The sequence below is a fragment of the Gobio gobio genome (genome assembly GCF_949357685.1).
Source record: "Gobio gobio genome assembly, chromosome: 6".
Taxonomy (NCBI): domain Eukaryota; kingdom Metazoa; phylum Chordata; class Actinopteri; order Cypriniformes; family Gobionidae; genus Gobio; species Gobio gobio.
In genome coordinates this window covers 49,177,818-49,203,383 of record NC_137102.1, presented here as the reverse complement: position 1 = coordinate 49,203,383, position 25,566 = coordinate 49,177,818, and the positions used below count along the sequence as shown (strand labels likewise).

General features: G+C 37.6%; 1 protein-coding gene across 2 annotated transcripts in view; it reads right to left on the bottom strand.

The window, feature by feature from the left end:
- Positions 1-25,566, bottom strand: part of gpc5c (glypican 5c) — a 217,465-nt gene that overhangs the window by 147,502 nt on the left and 44,397 nt on the right. For both annotated transcript variants that reach the window (XM_079819171.1, XM_079819172.1), the window contains exon 3: positions 17,695-18,413. In XM_079819171.1, the coding sequence (XP_079675297.1) occupies positions 17,695-18,413 (719 nt within the window). The remainder of the gene's footprint in view (positions 1-17,694; positions 18,414-25,566) is intronic.

Sequence of the window (25,566 nt, the reverse complement as noted above, 5' to 3'; positions counted from 1 at the left end):
TTCTTCTAAAGGTCATGCTTCAGTCATAACATCTTCATTCAGTTACGTTACAATCTGGGTCACTATCTGATGGATGTTATGATACAGTATTGGTTAAATGTGAATCAGTCCACTGCAGGAGGGAGTTAAACATACTTACATTTACCAACATCATGACTCAGCAACTTTCAAAATAGGGTAGCTTTCTAGAAATAAGTTGTTATACATTGTCTTGGGGGTGAAGTGACGTGACGAAGTGAAGTGAAGTGAATCTCATTTTTTGTGCCAGATAAATATTCTCTAATCGATTCAATTATTAATTAATAAATAATCAATTATCATATAGTGATTACAGACATTTAGTGATTACATTCCTGATCAATAAAAATAAACCAAATGTATACACACTTATGTGATTTTATTTAAAAGGGATTTAAAATGGCTATGTTTATGTCTGATATATTAATAACTTAACTGTCACATCACTGGACTATCACTGCATGAAAAGTGGGATTTTCGTCAGTATGTGACACTGTAGATTGCCGTGAAACTTCAGGTTTACGACTGTGCACGGCAATTTGCAGGCAACACCGAAAACTGCCGTAAATTGTGGTAAATTGACGTGGGCCTTGCTTGGCAGTTGTCCCCCCATGACCCCCCCTCCCCTTAATTCTAGGGGAGGCTTTATCATGTAAATGAAGATGCTGTGAGCTACACAAATGCAAATCAGAGTAGCAGCAGGGGGAGTTTTATCTAGGTTCTGAATTTTTTTGACTAAAACAAGTTTAAAGTTTAAGTTAAAATGTTATCTTAAATTTAAGTAAAATGTACTCGTTTTAGTTCACATTACTAAATTTTTAGGGCAACCAGTTTGCTCCAATTTTTTAAGTAGATTCAACTTGTCCGGGCTCACAGTGTAGATTAATTACTCTGTATGTCATTAGCGATAACCAATGTTATGTAAAAAAAATAAAAAAATACAGGACAGCAGTTCATGTCTTCAACCTTTAGAGAGGTTATGTGATGCAACAAGACAATGAACCAAAGCACACAAATAAATCAAGTAAAGCATACAGTTTACATACCAACATTAATTTTTCCACCCTGCACTGTGAATGATTTTTTAAATGGCTATTAATCATAAATGTGAAAAGTACAAGTTTGTGTGTTTATAGTTAAGTCAGATTGTGTTTTTCTGTAATTGTCATTTAAATTGAGCTCACACCACATTTTATGAATTATCAATGCAGATTTTCAATAGGTGGTTTCCTGGTTTAAATTATGCCAAGAGTAGGCCTTAATCTAGTTAATCGTGAGTTAAAAAATTGTTGCCTGGAACAAAGATTAAGCACAGATTACTAACACCTGGGGCCTCATTTATAAAACTTTGCGTAGGATTTGCGTCAGAAGTGGCGTACGGATGAAACATAGGACGTGCGTACGCACAGAAATATTCGGATTTATAAAACCGTGCGCACGCACATCCTACGCAGTTTTCCCTTAATAAATCACAATCAATTCTAAATGTAGCGTAGCTTTTGCGGCTTCATGTCACGCCCATAGTTGCCTATAAATAGTCCGCGAAACGCCCACAAGTTAATATTCATCGATTGCGAAATCATGGCAAACACAGAGAGGAAATCATGGCAAACACATTTGCCACATTTGAAAACTAAAAAAACGTAACGTCACTCAATGTGAAGTAGAAGTTATCGTTGGCGAGGTGGAAAAGATGAGAAAAATGTTGTTTTGGAGGGCACAGTGTGGGCATTACTAATGCCAAAAAGGCACTTGAATGGCAAAAGGTTGCAGACGCCGTAAATGCTGTAGCCTCACAACCTCGGACCGTGGCCGAAATAAAAAAGAAATGGTCGTACATCAAAGTCGAGGCAAAAAAGCGTCTAGCGCTCCATCGCCTGAGTGTGTCCTCGTTTGCCAGCAAGTCCTCTTGCTGTCTGAAGATGCGTTCACTCCGACTCCTTCCATTTGCGACATCTTCTAAGAGCGCAAGATCAGCCATTGTGCGTCATTATGCATTGTGATGGGGCATTTTATTTCCATCCATTTAATTGCATCTGACAAGCTACAGATGTCGGTTATAATCTACGTGGAAATGGGAAATAGGCTTTAGTTCAGTGCAAATGGAAAGTCTTGCAGCTTTCTGAATGGTTGAGACACGTTATTTTATCAAAAATAAAACAAACTAAAGGCATATGCATGAATACCATGATTCCGTAGCAGATGAAGACATTTTTACTATGAAAACAACTTTCCCCAGTGGACAATGAATACATCAATCTATCTATTTATCTATATATCTCCCTAATTATCTATCTGTCTTGAATCTATAGCCTATCTGCTCCGCCAGACGGACACATGACGAGAATATCAGTTTTGCACATTATTTCGTTCTGTTTACCATATTATTTATGAGGATGAATTGCATAACATGCCAATATTATTGCAGAACATATTTCACTTTTCTTTTTGCAAATATGGGTTAATTTGCATCTGTTGTAATTTTCGTTTGATTTTGTTTGTTTTACACTGCAGATCGATCAAACGGGTGTTCGTGCCTATACGAACACCCGTTTGATCGATTAGGCCTACGTAAGACTTGCTTTGTGAAGTCTTCTTGTTATTTATGAGAGGCAGTATTGCCATTTCTTTTACACAACGGTCTACAGTTTCACACACTTTCACGTGTTTCTTCCATCTGCCGACGGTGTCGCCATTTCTCATTTCACCCGTTTTTGTGCGTACGCCTGGGTCAGAGCTTGCGTGAAGGACCGCACATTTTCCCGTCAAGTTTGCTTTTTATAAATACCAATTATTGCGTAGAGAGCGGCGTACGCCTTCTTTTGTGCGTACGCAACGTTTATAAATGAGGCCCCTGGACTATGAGTCCTGAACTAAAATAAACTGGATTCATTTACAGTTTTATCTAATTGCTTACACACAATTTCTGAAAACATGGCTCCATTTCTTGTAACTCTACACACAAAACATCAGACATCTCTTGCAAAAGCAACACTTTGTGCAAAACTATTTTAACTATTTCCAAAAATGTTGTTTTTGCATATATCTAACTACACAATGCACAACTGGGTGGCATTTATAGTGAATCGAAAGTTATCCAGGGATAATGTCATGATGTAGTGTGTGTGTGTGTGTGTGTGTGTGTGTGTGTCCGTGACTCTTTAGCTCTGCACGCCTGCATGAGCTCGGGTGTTTTCGAAAAGAATCGGTACAGCGTTATAAATATGATCAAACTAAAGACTCTACAGAGATATGACGGACGCAACACTACTCTATAGGTACTCAAGATTAACATGGAATTTACAGTTGAACTGAAATCAACTGAACTGAATCAACACTGAAGTCACTTGAGCTGAATATTGACACTATATTGGCTTGTTAGAGCCGGTTTACAGCAGAATTTGTTTTGAACTTGTTACTGAAGCTGCTATGAAACAATATATTTTGTTGTATGCATATTCTTTCTTTCTCAAACCTTAGTTTTGATTTCTAAGTGATCAATTTATGTATAAGTGTTTTCACACATGATCATTGGCTGTATGGGTCCTCAGTAAATGAATGTGGCATTTAAATGGCAAAAGTTATTCTTGTCTCTATAACTTATGGCTTCCTAAAGACACGTTTATGGGTAAATAAAATATTAATAATATAAATAAAATGAATATCAAAACATATTTTAAATATAATGAAGTCATTTTATTATAGCACTCATCAGATGTTCCTGGAAACAAAACAGAGACAGAACAGTATAAACAAACTATACAACAAACTAAACACCAAATTACAAAAACATTATTATGTGAAAGTGAATAAAGTTGTGTGTGTTTTCAGTTATAAATATGTGCTGTGTAAATTAGCCTATACTTTTAGAAATTATATATAGCCTAACTTTAAAAAACAAACAATAACCCATATAGATAAATTATAATAATTGTATAATATTAAGCATTTACTTAATATACATTGTAACATTAGGCTACTTTACTCTAGCACAGTAGTCAGTTAAGCAATTAATTAATATCTTATATTAATATGTATGTAGCCTAGGGTACATCTAAAGGTAAGTCTGCTTTAAAAAAAAAAATATTAGCTTCGACATGTACAGAATGTGCGCGTTAAGAAACACGTTCAAATGTGTCTTCTTAACATGTTAAAACTGTGCGTGAAGCGGAAAACAGGGCGTGTTGAAGGTTGAAACGATCATAAGTCACGCGTTTCGTATAAAGAGATTTGGCCCCGGGCGCGTTCCATATCAGAGCCCTAGTCCAATGAGGTGCGAGGTCGAGGTCATGGCCATGACGCGTAGAAGACGAGCTTTAAACTTTTTTTTATGTTTTTTGCTGCTTTCCTTTTTCGTGATCAACAATGACAGGACACCGTCTTCAACTCAATCTATGCATGGACGCGACGAACTTTTTGGACTCATTTTCAGGAGGCTGTCTTCGTCTTCATAACTCTGAGGCAAACTGCAGTCGCTATGAACCAGAGCATGGGTAATGTAACGTTACGATTTAAAGAATATGCTTTTATTCAGCTGTATAAGGAAATGGATGCGTTAATAGATCCGAGCTTAAAACTGCACATTTTGTTTACACAGACTATCCTCGCCTCATAACGAAGCCGTGAGCTCTTATCCGCTTGGAGCGATTTCCGCGAGTCCAGATTTAACCGCTGATCATGACGAAATTGTGTGTAAGTAACTTCTAATGTGTTTCTCATTCCTTGTTTAATTTTACCGTGACTGTTTTTATTAATACCAGTCTCATGTAATTGTTTTCCAGCTGCCTGTAAGACGTATTATGAATCGACACGCCGGAGCTTCAGATACAAACAACCTGAAACTGCGAAGTTTAGCTCGGAGTCGATCAAGAAGAAAAAGGGTAAGATTTATTATATTAGATCCGTTTTTTGTCAATGTGAGTATTTTTCAGGTTGCTTATTGTCTTTATGGATTGTATTACAGTTGCTGGAAGCAAGAGTGTGCTGGATGAGGTGGACGTTTGGAAGTGCGCGACCATTGAACTCATGTTTGACGAGGAAGACGGCATTGTTGACGGGGTGTCTGGATGGATTGTGCGGCCAACGCCCTCTCGCAGCCTGGAGCACGCCGAACTTTACATTACGAGACATTACTGCTGCACTGTACATAGTTGTGTGTTTAACAATAAAGCTCTTTCTTTGAGTAAACAGCTGTGTTTTATAAATGAAGCCCTTTCTTTGAATGAACAGCTGTATGCTTATAAATGAAGCCCCTTGTTTGAATAAACGGCACGGTCCGTATAATTTTCCCATATATTCCTTGATGGTATGAATACTTCATAGCACAATAACATTAATATGAAACAAATTATTACAACATAAATTATATATTTATTATTATTATTATTGGGGTTTACATTTATAATGAGCCAGGGGGACCAATAATGATTGGTTTGCAGTGATCTGCCAACCAATCACGAGGGATTTTTCTTTTTTAAATGTAGTGGCTTCAGCCAATAGTGAGTGAGTAAATTCAAGTCTGGCCGTTGACTCTCTGGTTTCGCTGCTATTCATATGCAAATTAGAGGCGTCGCACCTCCGCGCGGTCTCTCAGCGGGGGGCTCTCCACCTACGTCATGGTTCGTTTACGACAATTTGTGGCACAGACGAACGCGACGTTCGCTGCCTCTAAATTGTCGAAAACTGCCGAAAATTAGGGAGATTTCCAGGAGTATACAGGCGTTTATGGGGTCGAAAATCCCACTTTTCATGCAGTGTATGGCATTTATTATTAACAATGAGTGCATTTATATAAAACGTAAATGTAACCCATCTAGCTGTCAGCGAAGAGCTGCATCAATCAGGATCAGAGCTGATCGGATTCCTCTTTCCTCCTGATTCCCAGAACCACCACCTTTCAAACCCCATTTAGCTATTCCAATATTAAACTCTTCTGGCCTAAACTCAAACACAACTGAATGTTTAAATTCAAAGATTCCTAAAATATCTCCTCCCATATTTGTAATCCAAACATTTCTAGACAGATTCTCATTTCCTCCTAATTACTCATATCAAATGGACCATAAAGTTCTAGTGCATCAATGCACATAATAATTTCCTGTATCCATAAATTTGTGTTCACAAGAATGATTATATGGTACCAAGAGACGAATACTGCACACTCAGCAAGGGGATTGAACGAAAAGAAACAAGAAAAAAATAAGTGGGGGGCTTTCTCTTTCAGTACAGTCATTCTCTGTGTCAGAATGGAAAATAAGTTGCTCCGCTGAGGGTTACAAACTTGGTGAGGTAATTGATTCCTTACTTTTCACTCATCGAAAAGGTGAATCAGTGGAGGGATAGAGTGATAAGGCACTTTCCATGAATAGGGTAAAAAATAGGGCCTGAAACGTTTAGTATTTCAGGCCCTGTATAAAGTAGTATGAAGTACTGATAGGGGTCAAAATAAATATTTTAACTATCATATGCGTTCTGTTATTTGGTGAGATTTGCTAAATAATAAAATAAAATAAAATAAAATACATAAAATAAAAAATAAAAAATAAAAGAAAATGTAAAAATAATAAAAGAAAATAAAATAAATAAATAAATTTAAATTAAATAAATAAATAAATAAATAAATAAATAATAAAATAAAAAATATAAATATAAAATAAATAAATAAATAAAATAAAATAATAAAAAAATTAAATATAAAATAAAAAATAAAATAAAATAAAATAAAATAATATAATAGATAAAAAAGAAAAAGAAAAGAAAAAAAATATATTTTTTTATAAAATATAATAAATTAATTAATACATTAAAAAAAAAAAATCAATTTCTGCTAAGTTGATACCACAATGAAAAAAAAAACCAACAGAAATAAAGCAATTAGGTAAATGAGTGAGAGAGAGAGAGAGAGAGAGAGAGAGAGAGAGAGAGAGAGAGAGAGAGAGAGAGAGAGAGAGAGAGAGAGAGAGAGAGAGAGAGAGAGAGAGAGAGAGAGAGAGAGAGAGAGAGAGAGAGAGAGAGAGAGAGAGAGAGAGAGAGAGAGAGAGACTCTTTTACTGACCCCTCTCTCATCGCTGTCTGTGTTCTGGGCTTTGGAAATCTTTTCTAATCCCAGGGGCCTTGTTTCCATTATCTAAAAAGCACAAGCTACTATTAAAATTCCTGTGTAAGACTGTAATTAGAGCCCTCAGTTAAACCTCGGAGGAAATAAGGTAGAGCAGCACATTAACTGCTCGGGACGGCGGATAATGAGTTATTACATTTTTCTCGTTTTTGTCTGATATGTGCTCATAGTTGTCAGCAGCCACTTTTAGGCACAGCACTTACGAGTCACGGAAAGACTGTCTGCTTCCACGCTAGCACCATTGAGACATCACAACACCTCAGGTGAACTCTGACCTCACGACTACAATCCCTTTCCATCTCCAGTTGGGAAATAACATTGCGGTGTAAATCCTGACGTTCCGTTCAGCAGTAGAATTATTAATGGGCCTTAAACCTGTTGAAATATACAATAATCACGATGAAAACCCTCCAAATGTGGAGAAAAATCCCTGCAAGAAGGGAGAGAAAGACTTTAAAGACAAGTTAAAAAGACAAAATGACTGAGAACGAGGGATGAGAGAAAGTGAGGAGCAGAGACATAATGTGTTCACAATCCTCAGCTTTCAAGCTCTTAAAGGTCCCGTTCTTCGTGTTTTTTTGAAGCTTTGATTGTGTTTACAGTGTGCAATATAACATGTGTTCATGTTTCGCGTGTAAAAAAACACAGTATTTTTCATACAATGTACTTATCTGTGTACCGCTGTTTTCACTGTCCTAAAAACGGCTGGTGATTTCCTCTTTCTATGAAGTCCCTCCTTCAGAAACACGTAACGAGTTCTGATTGTGCAAGCGCTTACCGTGTTGTAATTCGACCGCAGCTTAGCGCAGGTGCCAGCAGTTCCTGTGTTGTGATTCGACAGCAGCTTAGCGCATGTTGGAAAGGTCACGCCTCTTAACGGAGAGATGTATGCGTTCAATAATCTCTACAGCGTCCCTGGGAAAGCCAAACAAAGGTGATTTGACTCCTGGATGAAAATAACAGCGTCTCGACGACATGGCGATAAACACACTCAACGCAACAGTTCCTTTTCTCCACGCGACACGTCCGCTTCTCCACGTGGGACAGCAACAAGACCGCGCCCCCTTTTTCGCGTTTCTTTGTGGGCGGAGGTAAGTCTGTTCTACTGCTCTACTGACGTAATTAAAGAAGGAAGTACCAGGATGTAGTCCAAGCCAGCCGTTCGCTGTAGGCTTTGAAAGGGAACTTCTGTTAAATAAAATATCTCGCTTGGCATTGAACTTTGAGCTTTATAATTTTACAGGTATTATTTATGCTCTAACAGCAACATTACACACTAACTAAAGTTTGAACAATGGGATCATGCGGAATGGGACCTTTAAACTTTTCCCATTTTTAGCAAGGAATAGATACACTGCCCGGCCAAAAAAAAAAAAAAAAAAAAAGATTGCTCTATGGATTTAAATAGGCAAACGCTTAGGAGTCTATGATTGGATCATTATTGCAGTGATTCTTATGTTTCTCGCATGTTATATGTTTGTCAACAGTTCTTCTATCCCTAATTGATGGAGTGTGTAGCTTTTCATTTCTTAAACAACCATGTAGGAAGACACACCATGGCCATGTATGACATTGCAAGAGTCAAGGACTAAGGGTGTACCCACACTGGGCACGGTTGTCTTGTACTGTGTCCGAGCACGATTGTCCCCCCTACACTGAAAAGTGTATCCAAGTAGTAATAGTTCGGTGTTTGCTCCAGCACGTTTTGCGATCACACTATATGCGTACCACGTTCGAGCTAAACTGAATCGCACTCTGGCCTACCTCTTTCAAGCAGGCCAGGGACGGCTAAACGACCCGCGCCCGGGCACGGTATACGGAGCGGTCACACTAGTCAAACAAACCAGACTTTGGGGGTCAAACACGCTCGGGCACAGTTCAGATCGCCTAGTGTGAGTACACCCAAAGTAAAGTCTACTTCAACACATCCAAAAGACTTTCAATTGAAGGTCTGGACTCAGAGGTGCCCATTCATGTGTGAAGAGGATTCTTCAAGCTCCCTCCCAACCATTCTTTCCCAATTTGAGCCTGATGAATCTTGACATTGTCATCCTGGAATATGGCCATAATGTGTCCTCCTACATGATTGTTTAAGAAATGAAAAGCTACACACTCCATCAATTACGGTAAGAAGAACTGTTGCCAACATATAACATGCTAGAAACATAATAATCACTGCAGTAATGATCCAATCATAGACTCTTAATCATTTGCCTATTTAAATCCAAACTTGTTTTTTTGTTTGTTTGTTTTTTTGCTCACAAACACTGCATTTATTTATTTTTAATCAAAAATACATTAAAACAGTAATATTATTAAAATAAAATAACTTTTATTCATAAGTTATAAATTATTTTTAAAATGTAATTTACTCCTGTGAAGGCCAAGCTGAATTTTCAGCAGCCATGACGTCGCTGTCACATGATCCTTCAGTAATACCTCCATTATTAATTATTATAATAATATATAAATATTACAATTATTATATATTAGTAATAGTAGTAGTAGTAGTAGTAGTAGCAGTAGTAGTATAAAAAATTTGGTTACAATTTATTTTAAGGTGTCATTGTTACAGTGCAATTGTACAATTAAGTAATTAACTATATAATTAACTATGAACTATAATGAACTAATTATATAGTATACAAGTAATAGTAATTAACTACACGCTTACTATACAAGTACTAAGTAATAGTAATTAACTACCTGTACTTACTATATAATTAGGGTTAGGGTTAATGTTTGGTTTAGGGTTAGTTGCATGTAACTACTATGCATAACTGACTGTTATTCCTACACACTGTAAAAAAATTTTTTTGGAAAAATTGTGAAAATTGATCGTTAGCTACATATTGGCCCAATAAATGACTTCCAAATAATTATCCCCATGCAAAAAGATGCATTGTACTAATCATAGCTTAAGGTCTTCTCTCAAAATTAAAATTGTATATTCACCGAATCTTTTTAATTGTGCTCAGTCAATCTATGAAGTCGAAGTGAAAAATCCATGTTGGATGAACAAGTCCTACATCCGAAAAACGGTATACGCATGCGCAAAATGCGCTTGAAGAAAACCGTTCGTGTGGAGATTTCAAACGCGGAGCCGATCCAGCAGGTGCTGAAGACCGAAACATTCCCAAGAGAATAGAGAGATATTCATCTCACAAAGACGTTGGTGAGTATTTAGCACTGAAATTATTCTCCACAGTTTTGTTTTATGACCCGGTATGAAGTTTAAAAGACATTCTGTAGAATCACGAGTTCATGCATTCATTGGTTTCATGCGTGTGTTCTCGTTTACCTCGTTTACTCTAATGGTAGCCAATAGTTTTATTTTCCTCATGTCTTATATGTCTAAAACAATAGGTAATAAGTAAATTAAGTCGTTTGTGTGATATGTGTGCCATGCGACCCCGGTGCCGTTTGGAGTCGGCCTCTTTCAGGGCTTAAGTTATTGCCTTTTAATATCAAACACGTCAAGCTTGTGATTTTCTTATTCATCCATTCATTCGTCTAATCCTCATTATATAATGAAGTAACTTCTGTTCTGTCATTTGCCAGATGTGATGCAGGGGAACTTTGCCATTAATGTTATTTTTATTTGCAGGTTTTTATCCTCTGCAGTGCCGCGTTTTCTTCACCACATTAAGACATCCTGTTATGCAGAAGGCTTATTGAATGTATTCAGAGTTTTTCCTTATTGAAAATAAGGTATTTTCACCAAATATCCTGTGTTGGAATTTACTTGTTAATAAAGTAATGTGATAAAATGTCAACCCTGTTGTCTGTGTTCTGTATTTTGCTTAATATATTTAGGCTATGTTTTTAGTCATTTTTGTCTTTTGGGAGAGTGAGAAATAAACAATTGTGACTACAATTTAAAACATTTAATTGTACCAATCTCAGTTTCACTGTAAAACATTTCTCCAATTCAAAATTTTCTAGTGACCGATCACATCTAAATTTTTTAGTTGGCCAAATTGAATTTCTGTGAATTAAATTTGATCAGTTCAAAGAAATTCAATTTGGCCAATTGAAAAATGTAGACGTGAGCGCTCAATAGAAAATTTTAAATTGAAGAGGCCTGACATTTTTTACTGTGTTGGTAAATTAAATTTTTCTATTGGCTCAACATGTTATTTCTAATTGAGCCCATGTTAACAGACTGTTGCCACAATGGATAAAATTCAATTCACAGAAATTCAATTTGGCCAATTGAAAAATTTAGATGTGATTGCTCACTAGAAAATTTTGAATTGGAGAGGCCTTAAATTTTTTACAGTGTGGTAACTACATGTAAAATGTGTAAAATAAAGTGTTACCAAAAATTATTTTATTTGTTTTAAGAGCCGACGCATGAGATGCACGTGAGATATCTTGAGGCTTCAGAACTGACAGCTGAATCCTACTGCGGGGTGAACATAGATTTAGTGGCAAGTAAACAAGATATCCTTCATCATACCTACAGTATAGATTACTCTTTGGGTCGATTTCAGATTTACCCTCCTCTAAACGTCACGTGAAAAATGCATATTGCGTGGTTGGTCACTTTACCCATCAGTCATACGGCGCCTTCCTGTCTAAGTGGGCATGATCTTGGCCAGAGTAAATGTGCAAGACCTCTTACACCCGAAAAAGGGAAGAAAAGGAACAATAGAGGAAGGTTGCGCCCTCTAATTGTATAACCAGCACTGACAGTCCAGAATTAAAAAGACAATGAAAGGAATGTGCATTGCATGCAAGACACACACATACACGTCATTGCCCAAGTTCAGCTGGTATTAAAGCCCAGCATCACCTGGTACATGTGTATGACACCTGATCTTAAGGGATTTAAAACCACACACACTAAGACCACAGAGATGTCAAAAGACACCCCAGTCCTCTTTTAAAAACTTCTCGATTTACTCTCCCTCTCCCCCCTCATCCCAGTCTTACAGTGCTGGTCAATAGAACTCTTTCAGACATGCATAAGGGCAGCCAGCGCTGTCAGCACCTACAGTGTCTCGACAGACCTCTAAAACCTGATCCCAGAAAGCACACACACACACACTACACACTCAGCATGCCCTCTCGGGCAGCACACATGATGGGACAGCATGCCAACCGCAATCCGTTTGGGAAACTATCCCAGTGAAAATCAAACCATTGCTATAATTCCTCTAATAACATCACAGCTTCACACACACACACATTTGCAGAGAGCGGAGAGGTCTACAGTTTATGATCTTTGGAAGGAGAATACAAAAATGAGAGAGGCGGAAAAATGCTGTGCGTTATTTTGACAGAACCGAATACAGCTTAATCAGGAGATAACAGCACTAGGAGATGATACAAGCAGGGGATTGTGGGTAATAGAGTCTGTTATCAGGACGGTAGTCCTGTGGGTTCCAGTCTCGCTGTTTTCTCTCAAACTCATTGCTTAGTGTAAAGAAAACAGTGGAGATTTACACACAGCAGCAGAGGAAAACAGAAATGGCCTGCCAGAAACAATCTCCAAGCCTTTTCCATCGTTTATTGCAGGATTCTATCCCCCACAGAATTTGGAATACCAAAAGCAATTTCACAGGCTGAAAGAATCCATTCAGTGCCTGATTAGAAAGACTACAAAATCACTTTATGATGTACATTACCGCTCAAAAGTTTATTTTATTTTTTTATATACTATTCAATTGAACAAAAGTAACAGTAAATGTTATTTTGAACTTTATATGAATCAAATAATCCTGAAAAAAGTTATCAATTTCCACATAATAATTAAGCAGCACAACTGTTTTCAACATTGATAATTCAGTTTTCGCGTGACGCTTACAGGACTTGGAGGGCAAAACCAGGCTTTCCTTCATTGCCCGCCAGTCATTTTTACCAGGTTTGTAGTCAGTATTAATGCAGTAGGACAGTGATATTAAAATACAAATTCAATATACACCTTATTGATGTTGCATACTTTGTACAGGAAAGCAAATTAGCACAGAATATTAATGCAACACAAGCGTATTTTTCCCATCGCAACCCATCATAAAGAAAACGCGTTCATATTCTTGGCTCATCTGCTCGCCTGTATATAGTGTGCATCATCAAAAAGGTGTGAACTGAATTTGATCTTTTAATATCACTGTTTTAGTACATTACGGCACTTTAAGGGTGGGTTGCACAAATAAGGATTCTTTAGTCGTCAGTTCACCCTCCGTCTGCTGCTTAATTCGGTTACAGAAAACTGCCACGGTCAGAAAACGGTGTTTAAAATTAAGTGGTGCAACAACAATAAAACCCATATCAACAAATCCTATATTAGCGTTAAACTTTGCTTAATTGAATCCATATTGGTGCAACTCACCCAAAAGTGTTTTCACGTTAAGCGTTTTAAAAACGTCCCGCTGTTTTTAGTGATTGAAATACTGCAGCAGGTGCTGTATATGTGCCCAAAACGTGCATCTTGTTCACATATTTTTGTTTTAAGATGGAAATTTGACAGGCTTGTGCTACAGTACTATGGCGGTTTTGACAGTCACGTGACTGAAAATTATGAATAATAAGGAATGTTTCTTGAGCACTAAATCATCATATTAGAATGATTTCTGAAGGATCGTGTGACACTGAAGACTGGAGTAATGATGCTGAAAATTCAGCTTTTCCATCACAGAAATAAATGACATTTTGAAATAAATTAAAAAGAAACTATTTTAAATTATAATAATATGTTTTGATCAAATAAACACAGCCTTGGAGAGCATAAAATACTTCTTTCAAAAACATAATCAATGCATTTTAAATTAAAAGCTTTATGTAATGGAAGCTATTATTCGTCAAATTAAACATGTGCAAGGTAATCGGTAAGTCTCCCACATGAGAATAGTACTAATTAGCCTGCTAGCGTATCCCTCGCTATTTAGTATAATTTTAGATACCACTGCTACAGAAGGAGAACCGGAAATGCTATTTTCTACCAGACGCCACAATGCAATGCACTCAACTTGACCTTTTATTTATAGCATGAAAAATGACCAGGGAGTAATATCAGCCATGATTTTGAAACATCTCTTTCTTGACATTATTTGATTGAACTGCAAAAAGAGTCACTGTTTTTTTCAAGAATTCTATGCCACTGAAATAAAACATGCAATGCACTAACAAGTCACCATACTATTGTTTATATCATTGCATATTTCATATGGTTTCTGGAAAATAAATAGCAGGCAACATACATGCTGCACAAATTTAGTAGTTCACTAGTATCCCATTTCAAACATACCCAAAGCCATCATCACAATTCGTTTAAAGGTGGGGTAAGTGGTATTTCAAAACTGCGTCTAAACCTCCTCACTGTCTGTTTCAAGCTTCAGCTCCCAAAGTGTCCGAAAAATAAGATAATATACTCCTAATATATGTTTGTTTCCTTTGGGTCCCCTTTTCGTGATCGATATAACCCTCTAATCTTGTCAAAATTGTAATATATTCATTAGTTGGACTGTCGTGCTATCGAGTTTGTGTTTTTGTGTTTTTGGGATGTAAGGGATGACTTTTTCACTGAACATTCTACCTGGTTGATGACATCCCACCCTCGGCCGGCTGACACAGCAGATTCCGCCATAGTCGTTGCCTGGGTTACGTATATGTGTGGGGAGGAGCTATCAAAACAGGGGCGTGTTTGTTTTGGTGATTTGAAATTAACACCGGTAACCAGAAAGCACTTACCCCAAATTTAAGCAATCACATGTTGCCCTTAAAGCAAACCAATCTTTAACATCTTCAAAATAAACACACTGGCAGACAGTATAATGCCAGTATTCTAATGGAGTGTCACATTTAAAAGCATTTCAAAATAGAGTGACCTTGGTTTACTTTGGCTAGGTCTTTTCCAATCCCATGAAGCGGCTTTGAAGTGTGAGTAAATGTTAGTTTGACTTAGCGTGTGATAAATGGACTTAAAGTTTAAAGCGAAGCGCATGTGTGTCAGTGACAAATGTACAAACAAAATTCTGCCAAAAAAAGTTCCCTTTTCCAAACCCTCATCCAGACACTACACGATAACAGCAGCCTGAGAGACACTTTGTTTGGACACTCGGCACCAGAAGATTCTTGCGGAAGTAATGAACTTGCCTGAACTTTCTGGATTTGCATTTTGTATTTTCTGCAAAAATGCTTGCTAAGATGAACTACAACAGCCTTACAGCCAGTGTTGTTGGGGTAATGCATTAACAGTAGCACAAGTTACGTAATCAGATGTGAATATGATGGTTATTATAGTTTTAGAGTAAAGGTGACCATGCATTTACTATCTAACTTGCATTAAACATATTCAGTCTTCCTCAAAATGAATAAAAACATTTTGAGGAATAAGCAATGAGTTTGCATTGTGAAATGCAAACTCAGAATATTATATAAACCTGCAATAGATAAATAAATAGGTTAAAGGTAGGGTAGACAATTTTAGAGAGGCTAGCAATAGTGAGCTAGCTTTGAAAGCATTAGATCCCACCCTCCCCTCAGAATGCTCTCCAAAGCCACGCCTCCTTCAAAACACAAGAAAGTGCACAGGCAGAGCAGAGTCTGCAAAGCATCACAAGAGACGGCGTTAAACTACCTCAAGCACATCACAAAAGAGGTTTTATTAACAACATTCATGAGGAGCACATTCAGATAATCAACCCATAGGCGTCGGAAGCCAAAAACGTAGGTGGGTCCTCCTCCAGAAAAAATTTAACTGGAGTAGATGCCATTTACATTAAGTGCAAATAGCCCGCCTTGTTTACTAAACATCTGGGTGGGCCAGACAAAATTATGGAAGACAGCTAATTATTTATAGTGGCAATAGAGTACGAGTAAGTCACATGAAAGAAAGTTTTGATGCAAATCCGCCTTTTGCCAAACTTGTTCGACTCTCCCTTTTCCCATCGCATATTAGATCGGAAAAGCATTTATTTTCAATTAAAATGAAGATAATATTTAAAAAGTGTAAATAAAGCATCTAACGTGTGTTTAATAATTAAGTGTTTATCAGTTAGGAATTAGAGACAGTAAAAGTGAGTGGGTCCAATATCATTTAGAGTTCGACCGATTAATCGGTTTTGCTGATTAATCGGCACCGATAGCTGATTGGTGGAAAAATCGGTTATGGCAAAAAATCCACACCAATATTTTTTCCGAGTTGCATCCGTTGCTGGAGCGGCTGAGACGGATGCGCTGTTATTACACAGTAAGAGAGCGTTGAGAATGGTCTGCTGGCATTATAAAGCACGAGAGCGGCCTCTAGAGGCCAAATAAAAACTATCACTGATGCCTTGTGTTTACATTCACACCTGAGGCTGCTCGCTGCACGGAAAGCACATGCTGCATGGAGAGCGCTGACACATCAGATGCGCGTTTAAAACACGACAGCGAAACGGTATGAATAGAGCACTACAGTACTTGTTGCCAAATAATTATAAAGTAATTAATTTCTTGACTAGATGCTGCATTAACAGGTAAATAACAGCAGTGTGTATGTTTGTCAACGAGGCTAAGAGGACGCTAACATTAGCAGTACCTCAAGCAGCTAAAACAATGTGAATAACACGCAAGTCCGACCCAAATGTTGCAAATATAAAATTAGTGATGTGAGAAAGCAAACTGTATCGTCATGCTGCCGACAGAAATATAAACAAAGCAGAAACGCATTCGGTTTTTTTATTAGATAATCTCTTTCTAAAAAAGCAGACTGTTTAGATTTATATGAAATGGTAACGCTACAATACGATCCCATTTGTAACATTAACTAAGGTTAATAAATGCTGTGGAAGTATTGTTCATTGTCAGTATGTTCATTTCAACATTATATTGAGTTTGATTTTTTTTCTGTTAACCTTGGTTAATGCACTATGAACTAACATGAATGATCAAAGTACAATTGTATTGCATTAATATATGCTGTAAAAATGTATGCATAATGCATATAGTTCATGTAAGCTAATACATCCTTGTTGCATAGAGACTTTTATAGTGTTACCTATGAAATGTACATGCATGTTTCTAGGTTATAGGTAAAGAAACTAATTTGACCTGTAGTATTTTTTTATGTTTAAATTATTTTCTCAAGAATTTGTTCTGTTAGAACTTCTCATTTTTCAACTTCAACTTCTCTTCTCATCCACTATCGGTCGACCTCTAATATCATTAGTCTTAAAAAAATGGGTGGATCTTGTCCCACCCACATACAATGGTTCAGACACCCATGAATCAACCAAATTAGCACTCACATAGTACGAGGTATACGTATATACAGCCAACTTATTTCTGTCCCACAACAGTCTTTTCCACCATCCCTCCACCACCCCAACATACATGCTCTTTCTGATTATATGTAAGTGCGAGCTTGTGAATACAATATTAATGAATGAATAATGAAGTGCCCCGCTCTGAAGAAAAAGAAGGTTTGCTAGACGGAGAGCAGCACAATAATCGTTTTACCTTGAGTATCTTTTTTTTATAATCTTTGGAAGCCAAAATCAGAAAATAAAATGTAAGTAATCTCACAGCCTTATTACAGCATACAATTTTAACTATCACTGTCTGATACCCACCGTGGCAGTTAGCCTGGGCCCGTGAAGTTGAGCATAGAGAATGGCCTCCTCAACTTGACCTCTGATCCGAAGCAAAGCAAGCTCCAGGTTGTGCGCTCCGGCTACCATGTGTGTGAGATCCTGCAGCACAGTGACGTACTGTCTCCATGGGTTGTGTAGTTCCGAGAGGCTGGCCAAGCACCCGCGCATGACGTTGAGGCAGTAGCCATTGCATGCCCGGATCAGCGTGAGCCCACGGCAATGAGAGCAGTAATGCATGCGCACCAGAGCACGCGTGCACTCTTTTGATAACTCCGCCGTCTCCGTAATGTTCATCACCTCTGACCCTATGCCGAGTGCCAAGCTGAGCACCCGCCCTGCCCGCAATGCATCCGCAAGCTCCTTTGCCATTGCTTTTGGGTGCGACCCAAAGGGGTTAACGTCCTGCCTCGTCATGCGGAGACAGTCGCCAAGTTGGTTGCCGTCAGAAGCATCCGCAGCAACGCTCCCGGCCATTCCGGGATTGACGATACGAGTGTGGACCAATGGGAAGAGACTGTCGAAGAAACAGTGCACAGCGGCTTCAACAGAGACGTTGCCGGTGCCCTGGAGGAACCGAGATAGGTCAGTAAAGAGGCAGATGATGTGAGGGGAGATGGACGACATGAGGGAAGAGTATGTGGTCTCGAACAGAGAGGTCAGGTGATTCTGAGAGAATGATATTAAAGACTGGAACGTATCTGAAAAGGAAAAAGAGAAAGGACATTTAAATTAGTGTAAACATAAGAGAAAAATCTCAAAATAAGAACATGCACATACACACACACAGTCTCAATACAAAACACAAGAAACATTTGAAGAGAGAACATTTGTCATTCGTCTAACAGCTTTAAAAGTGAATTATGCAATTTATTAGCCATTAGCCATTGGTCAGACAAATGGATAGATCTGCCTCGACGTCGTTCTATTGGTTGAGCATTTACTCAACTATTGGTTTAAGTCAGGGGTTCTCAACTCTCAGTTTAGCTCCAACCCTAATCAAACACATCTGAACAAGCTTAGCAAGGTCTTCAGGATTACTAGAAAGTTATAGAAAGGTGATTTTGATCAAGCTTGGAGCTAAACTCTGCAGGAAAGTGGCCAGAGTTGAGAACCCCAGGTTTAAGCCTTATAAGCGTTTCCCCACAAATAGCAACCAACCACATCTATCATTGTCTCCTCCATTTTGTCAAGTGCTGGGCTCAACTTTAAATCAAGCTAAAAGTCACAATAGATCATTTTTAATAAAAATCCTCTTTGTGTGTACCCTCAGATTAAATCCTGGAAACACCCCTGATAGTCAGTCTGGCAGGAAAACATAAAAAAGGTATTAACAAAAAAAAAAAAAAAAATTGGATATGCACACCTATTTGATTTTTTTTTTCTCCAAAAAACGCACCTAAAAATATGAGTCAGGGCATGGAAATGAACAAAAAAAAATCAGAATAGCACCACATGTCCACAGAGTTTACACTTTTCTGAGAAATCAACCTACAAAAGACAAAACATTTCTACCCTTTAAAGGAATAGTTCCAACAGTACAAAATATTCTGTCATCACTTTCTCACCTTTGTGTTTTTTGAAACCCATAACTTTCATCTGTGGAACACAAAATAAGACATTTATAGCAGAGCGTTCATGGCTAAACTGCTCTTTTCCATACAGTGAAAGTGAATGGTGACCACGGCCGTCAAGCAAGATCTACAAAGAAGTCTGTTCTCCACACAAAGCTGTCGGCTTCAGAGAACATAGAATACTACAGAACAACTACATTGGTGACGTTTTTTTGTTTTGTTTGGGGGTTTTTTTCTTTTCATTTTGGAGCTTGACAGACTCTGTGCCGATTATATGGAAAGAGCAGCATGAACATCTTGTCTAACTTTCTGTTCCACAGCAGAAAAAAGGTTTAAAGATGAGATGAAACAGAAGTGGAGAGAGATCAGACAGATCCATATTGTGACGCAATACACCCGTGTCTAACAGATCATCCAAAAAAAAAAAAATATATATATATATATAGCGTGAGGCCTTGGTTCTATCCATCAGTTGTTGATTGGATTTTGAGATGTGCACTGAACTCAAAACTGGAGGAAGATGAACAAGAGTTTTTACACGGTGGTCCAGAAGGTTCGATTATGACATTTTGATTAAACATTACAAGGTCAACACAATTTAATCATGAATTAATAAGATCTAGAATATGCATTTAGAAAGAAAAAAAAACATAGGGCTATGTATAACATATAGGGTTAATAACATATAAGGTTAGTTTGACTCCATTGCGACTTTAGCAATGAGCAATTTTCAAACACAATTTTCATTTTTAGCAGAACGATTTCATTTCAACCAGTCCCAAAACTTTTGTGTCACAGAAAGGACAAATAAAAGAGGGAAAGGATTCTGTGGCTCTATTCTGTGGTTTTTCTGTCGCCCTCTCTCTCACACACACACAAACACACACACACACACACACGTGCTAGACTTGTGTTTGGTCAGTGGTTTGTTAAAGCAGGAGTTGCCTGTCTATTCAGCTGCGCTGCAGTCAAGCATGACCACACACACACACACACTCATACACACAGGCTGTACCCAGGGTGCTGTTCTCTCTAAGGCTACTGATGTCAGACTGAAGGCATGTTAGGGGATGGAGGAACAGCGGCAACTGGACCGAAACTGAGACCGGTCAACAGGCATACATATATACACACTCGCGCACACACAGAAACACAGCTCTCCATTTCACTCCATAAGCTGAGGAGGCTTCCATCAGTGCCGTCACAATGGACCAGGACAACAACTAAACTCCCCCCAATCATGACAGCTGGGGCTGGGGCCGTTCACACGGGATGTGTTCAGGCACTCTGTCTGCACTGTTTATTTTTTTTAATTGTTATGCACATGTATGTCATACAGACCTCTTTATTGCTGCATCATATCTTGCCATTTCTTGCAATCTCATATCATGAGCATTGCATTGTGAAGAGGTCTTGTTAAAAAGTTAAACTTTTTTTATGCAGTAGCTTCACTGTTAAAACAATGAGCCAATCAGAAGAAACTGGGGGCCAGGCAAACCTCTTGAGCATAAAGAGTGTTTAAACTAACAACTACACTAGCTATATTATTCAGACACCAGATATATTGTTTTACTTGTGGGTGCAGGACATTATAGTTCATTTGTGTAAGTGAGGGGAGCAAAATAAAATAAACTGTGAAATATTATACCCAAAAATTATTCATACAGTGGACCACCAGTAAAATTGATAAAAATTTGGGACAAAAATTATTCAGACACTTTGACCTGACCATGTTTTGCTTAAGTGTTTTTTCCTCTAATTGCTAATGTGACCTTTTACACCACAGACTGAACAAAATTAAGAATTGCTGAGTAATTGGTTTACCTGAATTGGTATTATCTAATTGTGTACTTCAATGTAACAGCTGACAGCTGATTGGTTGAGTTATCTGACATTATCAAGATGAATTTGTTCTGACACAGTTTAACTCTGAGTTCTTGTCATATTTTATTACCATTTTCTAAACTATAGTGAATAAACTGTGAGATGAAATGTAAGAAAATGTTGAATACATTTAGTTTGACTGTATAATATATATATATATGTGTGTATATATACATACAGTATATATACACACATACATACACAAACACACACACACACACACACACACACATTATATTCATGCTCAACAAGGCGGCATTTATTTGATTTACAAAAATACAGTAAAAACAGTAATATTGTAAAATATTCTTACAATTTAAAATAGCCTTTTTCTATTTTTCTATATTTTAAAATCTAATTATAAATAAAGGCAGCCTTGGTGAGCATAAGATACTTCTTTCAAAAACATGAGTTAAAATAGTAATATTGTGAAAATTATTAAAATGTTTCTATTTTAATTTATTTTAAAATGTAATTTATTCCTGTGATGGCAGGAATCATTATTTTCAGCATCATTACTCCAGTCTTCAGTGTCACATGATCCTTCTGAAATCATTCTATGTTCAATAAATATTTATTTGTATTAATTATCAATGTTGAAAACACATAAAAGTCTTTACTGCCACTTTTATTTCATTTAATGCCTTCATGCTGAATAAAAAAAAAAAAGTTACTGACCGCAAACTTTTCAACGGTAATGTGTGTGAAATGTATTTTAAAAATTTCAATATTATATTAAAGGTGCACTATGTAACTTTTCGGTCTGCTAGAGATTGCCTATTCAAAACAAACGCGCCAAGTTTGAGTGCAGAATCTTGGGACATATGGTCTTCACCTCACAGCCGGTGGAAAAGAATCGGGATAGGACTCATGTTCATTGATGTGATTATTAATGTTACTGTAGTATGAAGCAGAGCAGGACCGAGTGTTGTGGAGCTGAGCAAGGCTGCTGGAGCGATTGTTAATAAAATGAACGCAACACACACCTCGCGAGCAGTGGGACTTTTATTATGCCACAGTCGCCATATCCGCTTTTACGGTCATGAGTATGAGGTAGCGCAGCTCTTTTTATCATACAAGATACATCTGAGTGTGTTGAAAATGAAGTTGACGTTACTCTGTGCGTTCGCTCTGCGGCTGCTATGACACTTGTTGCACACTGCAGTAAGAGTAAAGCGTTTCTGCAAAATAAAACTGGAAACCGAGGGTAACACAGATATGATGCAATCGACAGGCGACTCCCTCACACGTCCCGATTCCTTGGTTAAAATAGCAATTTTCTCACCATTTACAAATAGTTGGAAACATTTGGGATATTATAAGTACTCAACTGAACAAAATATATAACACTGGCCTTGTGGTTATTGAATATTTTACTGAAAAAATGTTACATAGTGCACCTTTAAACACTAATAGCAGGCCTATTGTCAAGTGCGAAACTCCCCGTCCACAGCCTATAATCATTCTTCCCCGATATCTCACACAGAATCACAGCAAATACAGATCAACTTCCTAAGCTCATGCGACTGATTTGCTGAAACTGACTGGACAGTAATAACATTAAATATTTTTTCACACGGACATTACAGAGAGGTCAGTGATGGAAAGAAGAAACAGAAAAGAGATTTGTGAAATGTCACGGATTCAATCTCATATTGCCCATATCAGCACCACTGCTTGAAGTGTCAGAGCACATGCAAACCACTAGGCCACTAAGAAAAAAAAGGAAAGAGAGCATTAGAGAAGGAGAAAGTAAGGAATGGAAAGGCCACTTGCCATGTCCCGCTGTGTGTTCGTGCCTGCATTTGAACTGTAAATGTGCATGCTTGTGTGTGTGTGTGTGTGTGTGTATGTGTGCCCGTATAGGCGAGATGGTTGGAATGAGAGCAGCAAACCACAAGCAGAATGTGCCAGTGTAAGGTTACAGCATTTCAGAGGGCAGCCTCATGCCACTAACACTCCGTAAAGGCACCAGAAGTGGACAGGCAGACGGAGAAAGAGACAGGGAGTTGAGAGAGGTGAATTTGTTTGGCTTTGAGGCCTCACGCCACAGCTCTGGCACAAAAAAAGAGACTGGAGTGGTTTACAAGAAAATACTATTTCAGTCTATTCTACTTTAAAAATTCACATGTAATTCAACGTGTCTCTCGTTGTTCCTCTTTTAATTATTTTTAGTGAAATTCACTAGCAACTTCTGAGAGAAAATAGTTTACCTTTTTTCCCATGTGTATATCTAAAGACAAGCTTACATGGTGCACTTCTTCAATTAGACACTAATTCCAGAAGAATCTGAGATGATCTTTATGAAACTGCAAAATGGATGTTTAAACATAGGACGAAAAAAAAAGAGAAGGAGAGAGAGATCTCCCATGAGAAACCCACAGAAAGGCTGACATTGCTCAGACAGGCACACGCGGCAAACTTAATGTCCTGTACAGAGACCAACAGTGGTCTGACAGCTGGGAAAAAGCTATCTGAAACCATTTGTTGCTCCATTAGTGCTTCCCCATTAAAGCAGAACTGCCAGACATTGTTCATCTGATTTGTCAGAACTATTACTGGGCAAATTGCAAAGCTTTAAATGGCTTGTTTGGTGTACAGAGCAGCGATACATATTACTGATTCTTTCTTTTCCCTAAAATTTATGTGCAGAGTATGTTCTCTGCAGTATATTTTTGCAGTATGCAATATGATTGATATCAGCTGATAATCACATTCTAATGCTGCCTTCACATGTTTCCTATTTCATACAATCCCACGTCTGAAGTTACGAGCCTGTCGCATTCAAGTGCTTTGTTGTCGGAAAGAACAGGAATCATGGAGGGCACCAGGTTTATCCTAGCCTATTTATTGTGACAATCTTAACCCTCATCCTTCCCTCACACTTTGTAACAAATCCTTCCCTCACGGGTCAAAGTGACCCGAAGCCCTGAAATTATACTTTTTTTGTGTGTGTGTGTGTCCAGAAAGATTGTTTCATTTCATTTTGACACAAATTTTTCTATTTTTTAATGCAATTTTTTGGAGATTTTTTAATTATTTGTTATTTTTAGATTTTATCAATGAATAAATAATAAATTTAAGCACCTTCTTCACAATCTTTCAACTTAAATTCAAAATTACTCAATTTAATGCATAATCCTTTTAATTCAGTTTAAAATCTCTTACATTGGGTGTCTTTGCCGACCTCTTTTATAGAGGTTAATATAATTTTTTTCTTTATAGCTAAATGGAGCAAATGAGCTGTTCCGCTTGGTCCCAAAGTCATTTCTCTTCAGTATGCATTCAGATCCACGTGCAGACATTATAAAATAATACAAAAGTTTTAGCACTTTTAGTTTGAATTTTGAGCATTTTTAGGTGAGTATTGAAGCATTCCTCACATTCCATCCATTCCTAAGGGGGTCAAATTGTTACTTTTTTAAATTTCAACCACAAAACTCCTCGGATCCTCGGAAGTGTATTCCTGGTTCAAGTGCGACAAAAGTGTCACTCTAATGAACACTCAATAAAAAAAAAATGTATTAATCAAAATGACCAGACGGAAGGATGATTTAATAAAAGCCAAAATGATATTTAGCGTCCCATTCATTGACAACCATATAAACATTCACCACGATATCTCGATCTGGAATTTCGGTCAAATACAGGCTCTTTCTGATGTGTATAAAACATACAATACGATTCAAATAATTATTCATATGTGTAACTATGCACTAATTTAACGACAAGAAAAGGTGGTGTAGCAGTTGCAGAAAAAACTAATAAGGAATAGCAGTCAGAGCCGCAATCGTTCTCCCCTCCGCCATGTTTAAATTTTATGGCACGCCCAACTCAGGAACTTGGGTATCAAAATTATCCCCAAGCTGCCCAGTGGTAAATACGACTTGAGAGGGCATCCATCCAATGTCTAACTTGGAAACTCGATATTTATGATAATTCCGATAGCTTCCGATTGGAAGTTGCAAATTTTGGCTTCTCTCAAAAACTGATTTGATGATATAAAACCGAAAAAAGTTGCCAGACGCGCATGTTAACAGTATACAGATGAGGCTTTTGCGCTACGTTCCTCTTTGTAACTTCGCGAAACATTAGTAAACCATAGTAAATCATAGGATGAATTGGACACTTTTTCCAAGTCATCTCAATGGCAAAAAATGTCCCTACATCTTTATTTAGAGTCGGTTGTCTTGATTCAAATGAGCCCACACACAACATAATATGCATAGATCTTGAGAAAATCCTCACGGAGTGACGACATGACATGCTGCTTTGCTAAAGCTATAGGACTTCTGGGAGAAAGTATAAATCTTATAATTTAGCACTAAACTAAAATAATGAAGATGTAGGGGGAAAAAAATGCTTGGTTGCATTTGGCAATTTTTTTTTACATAAA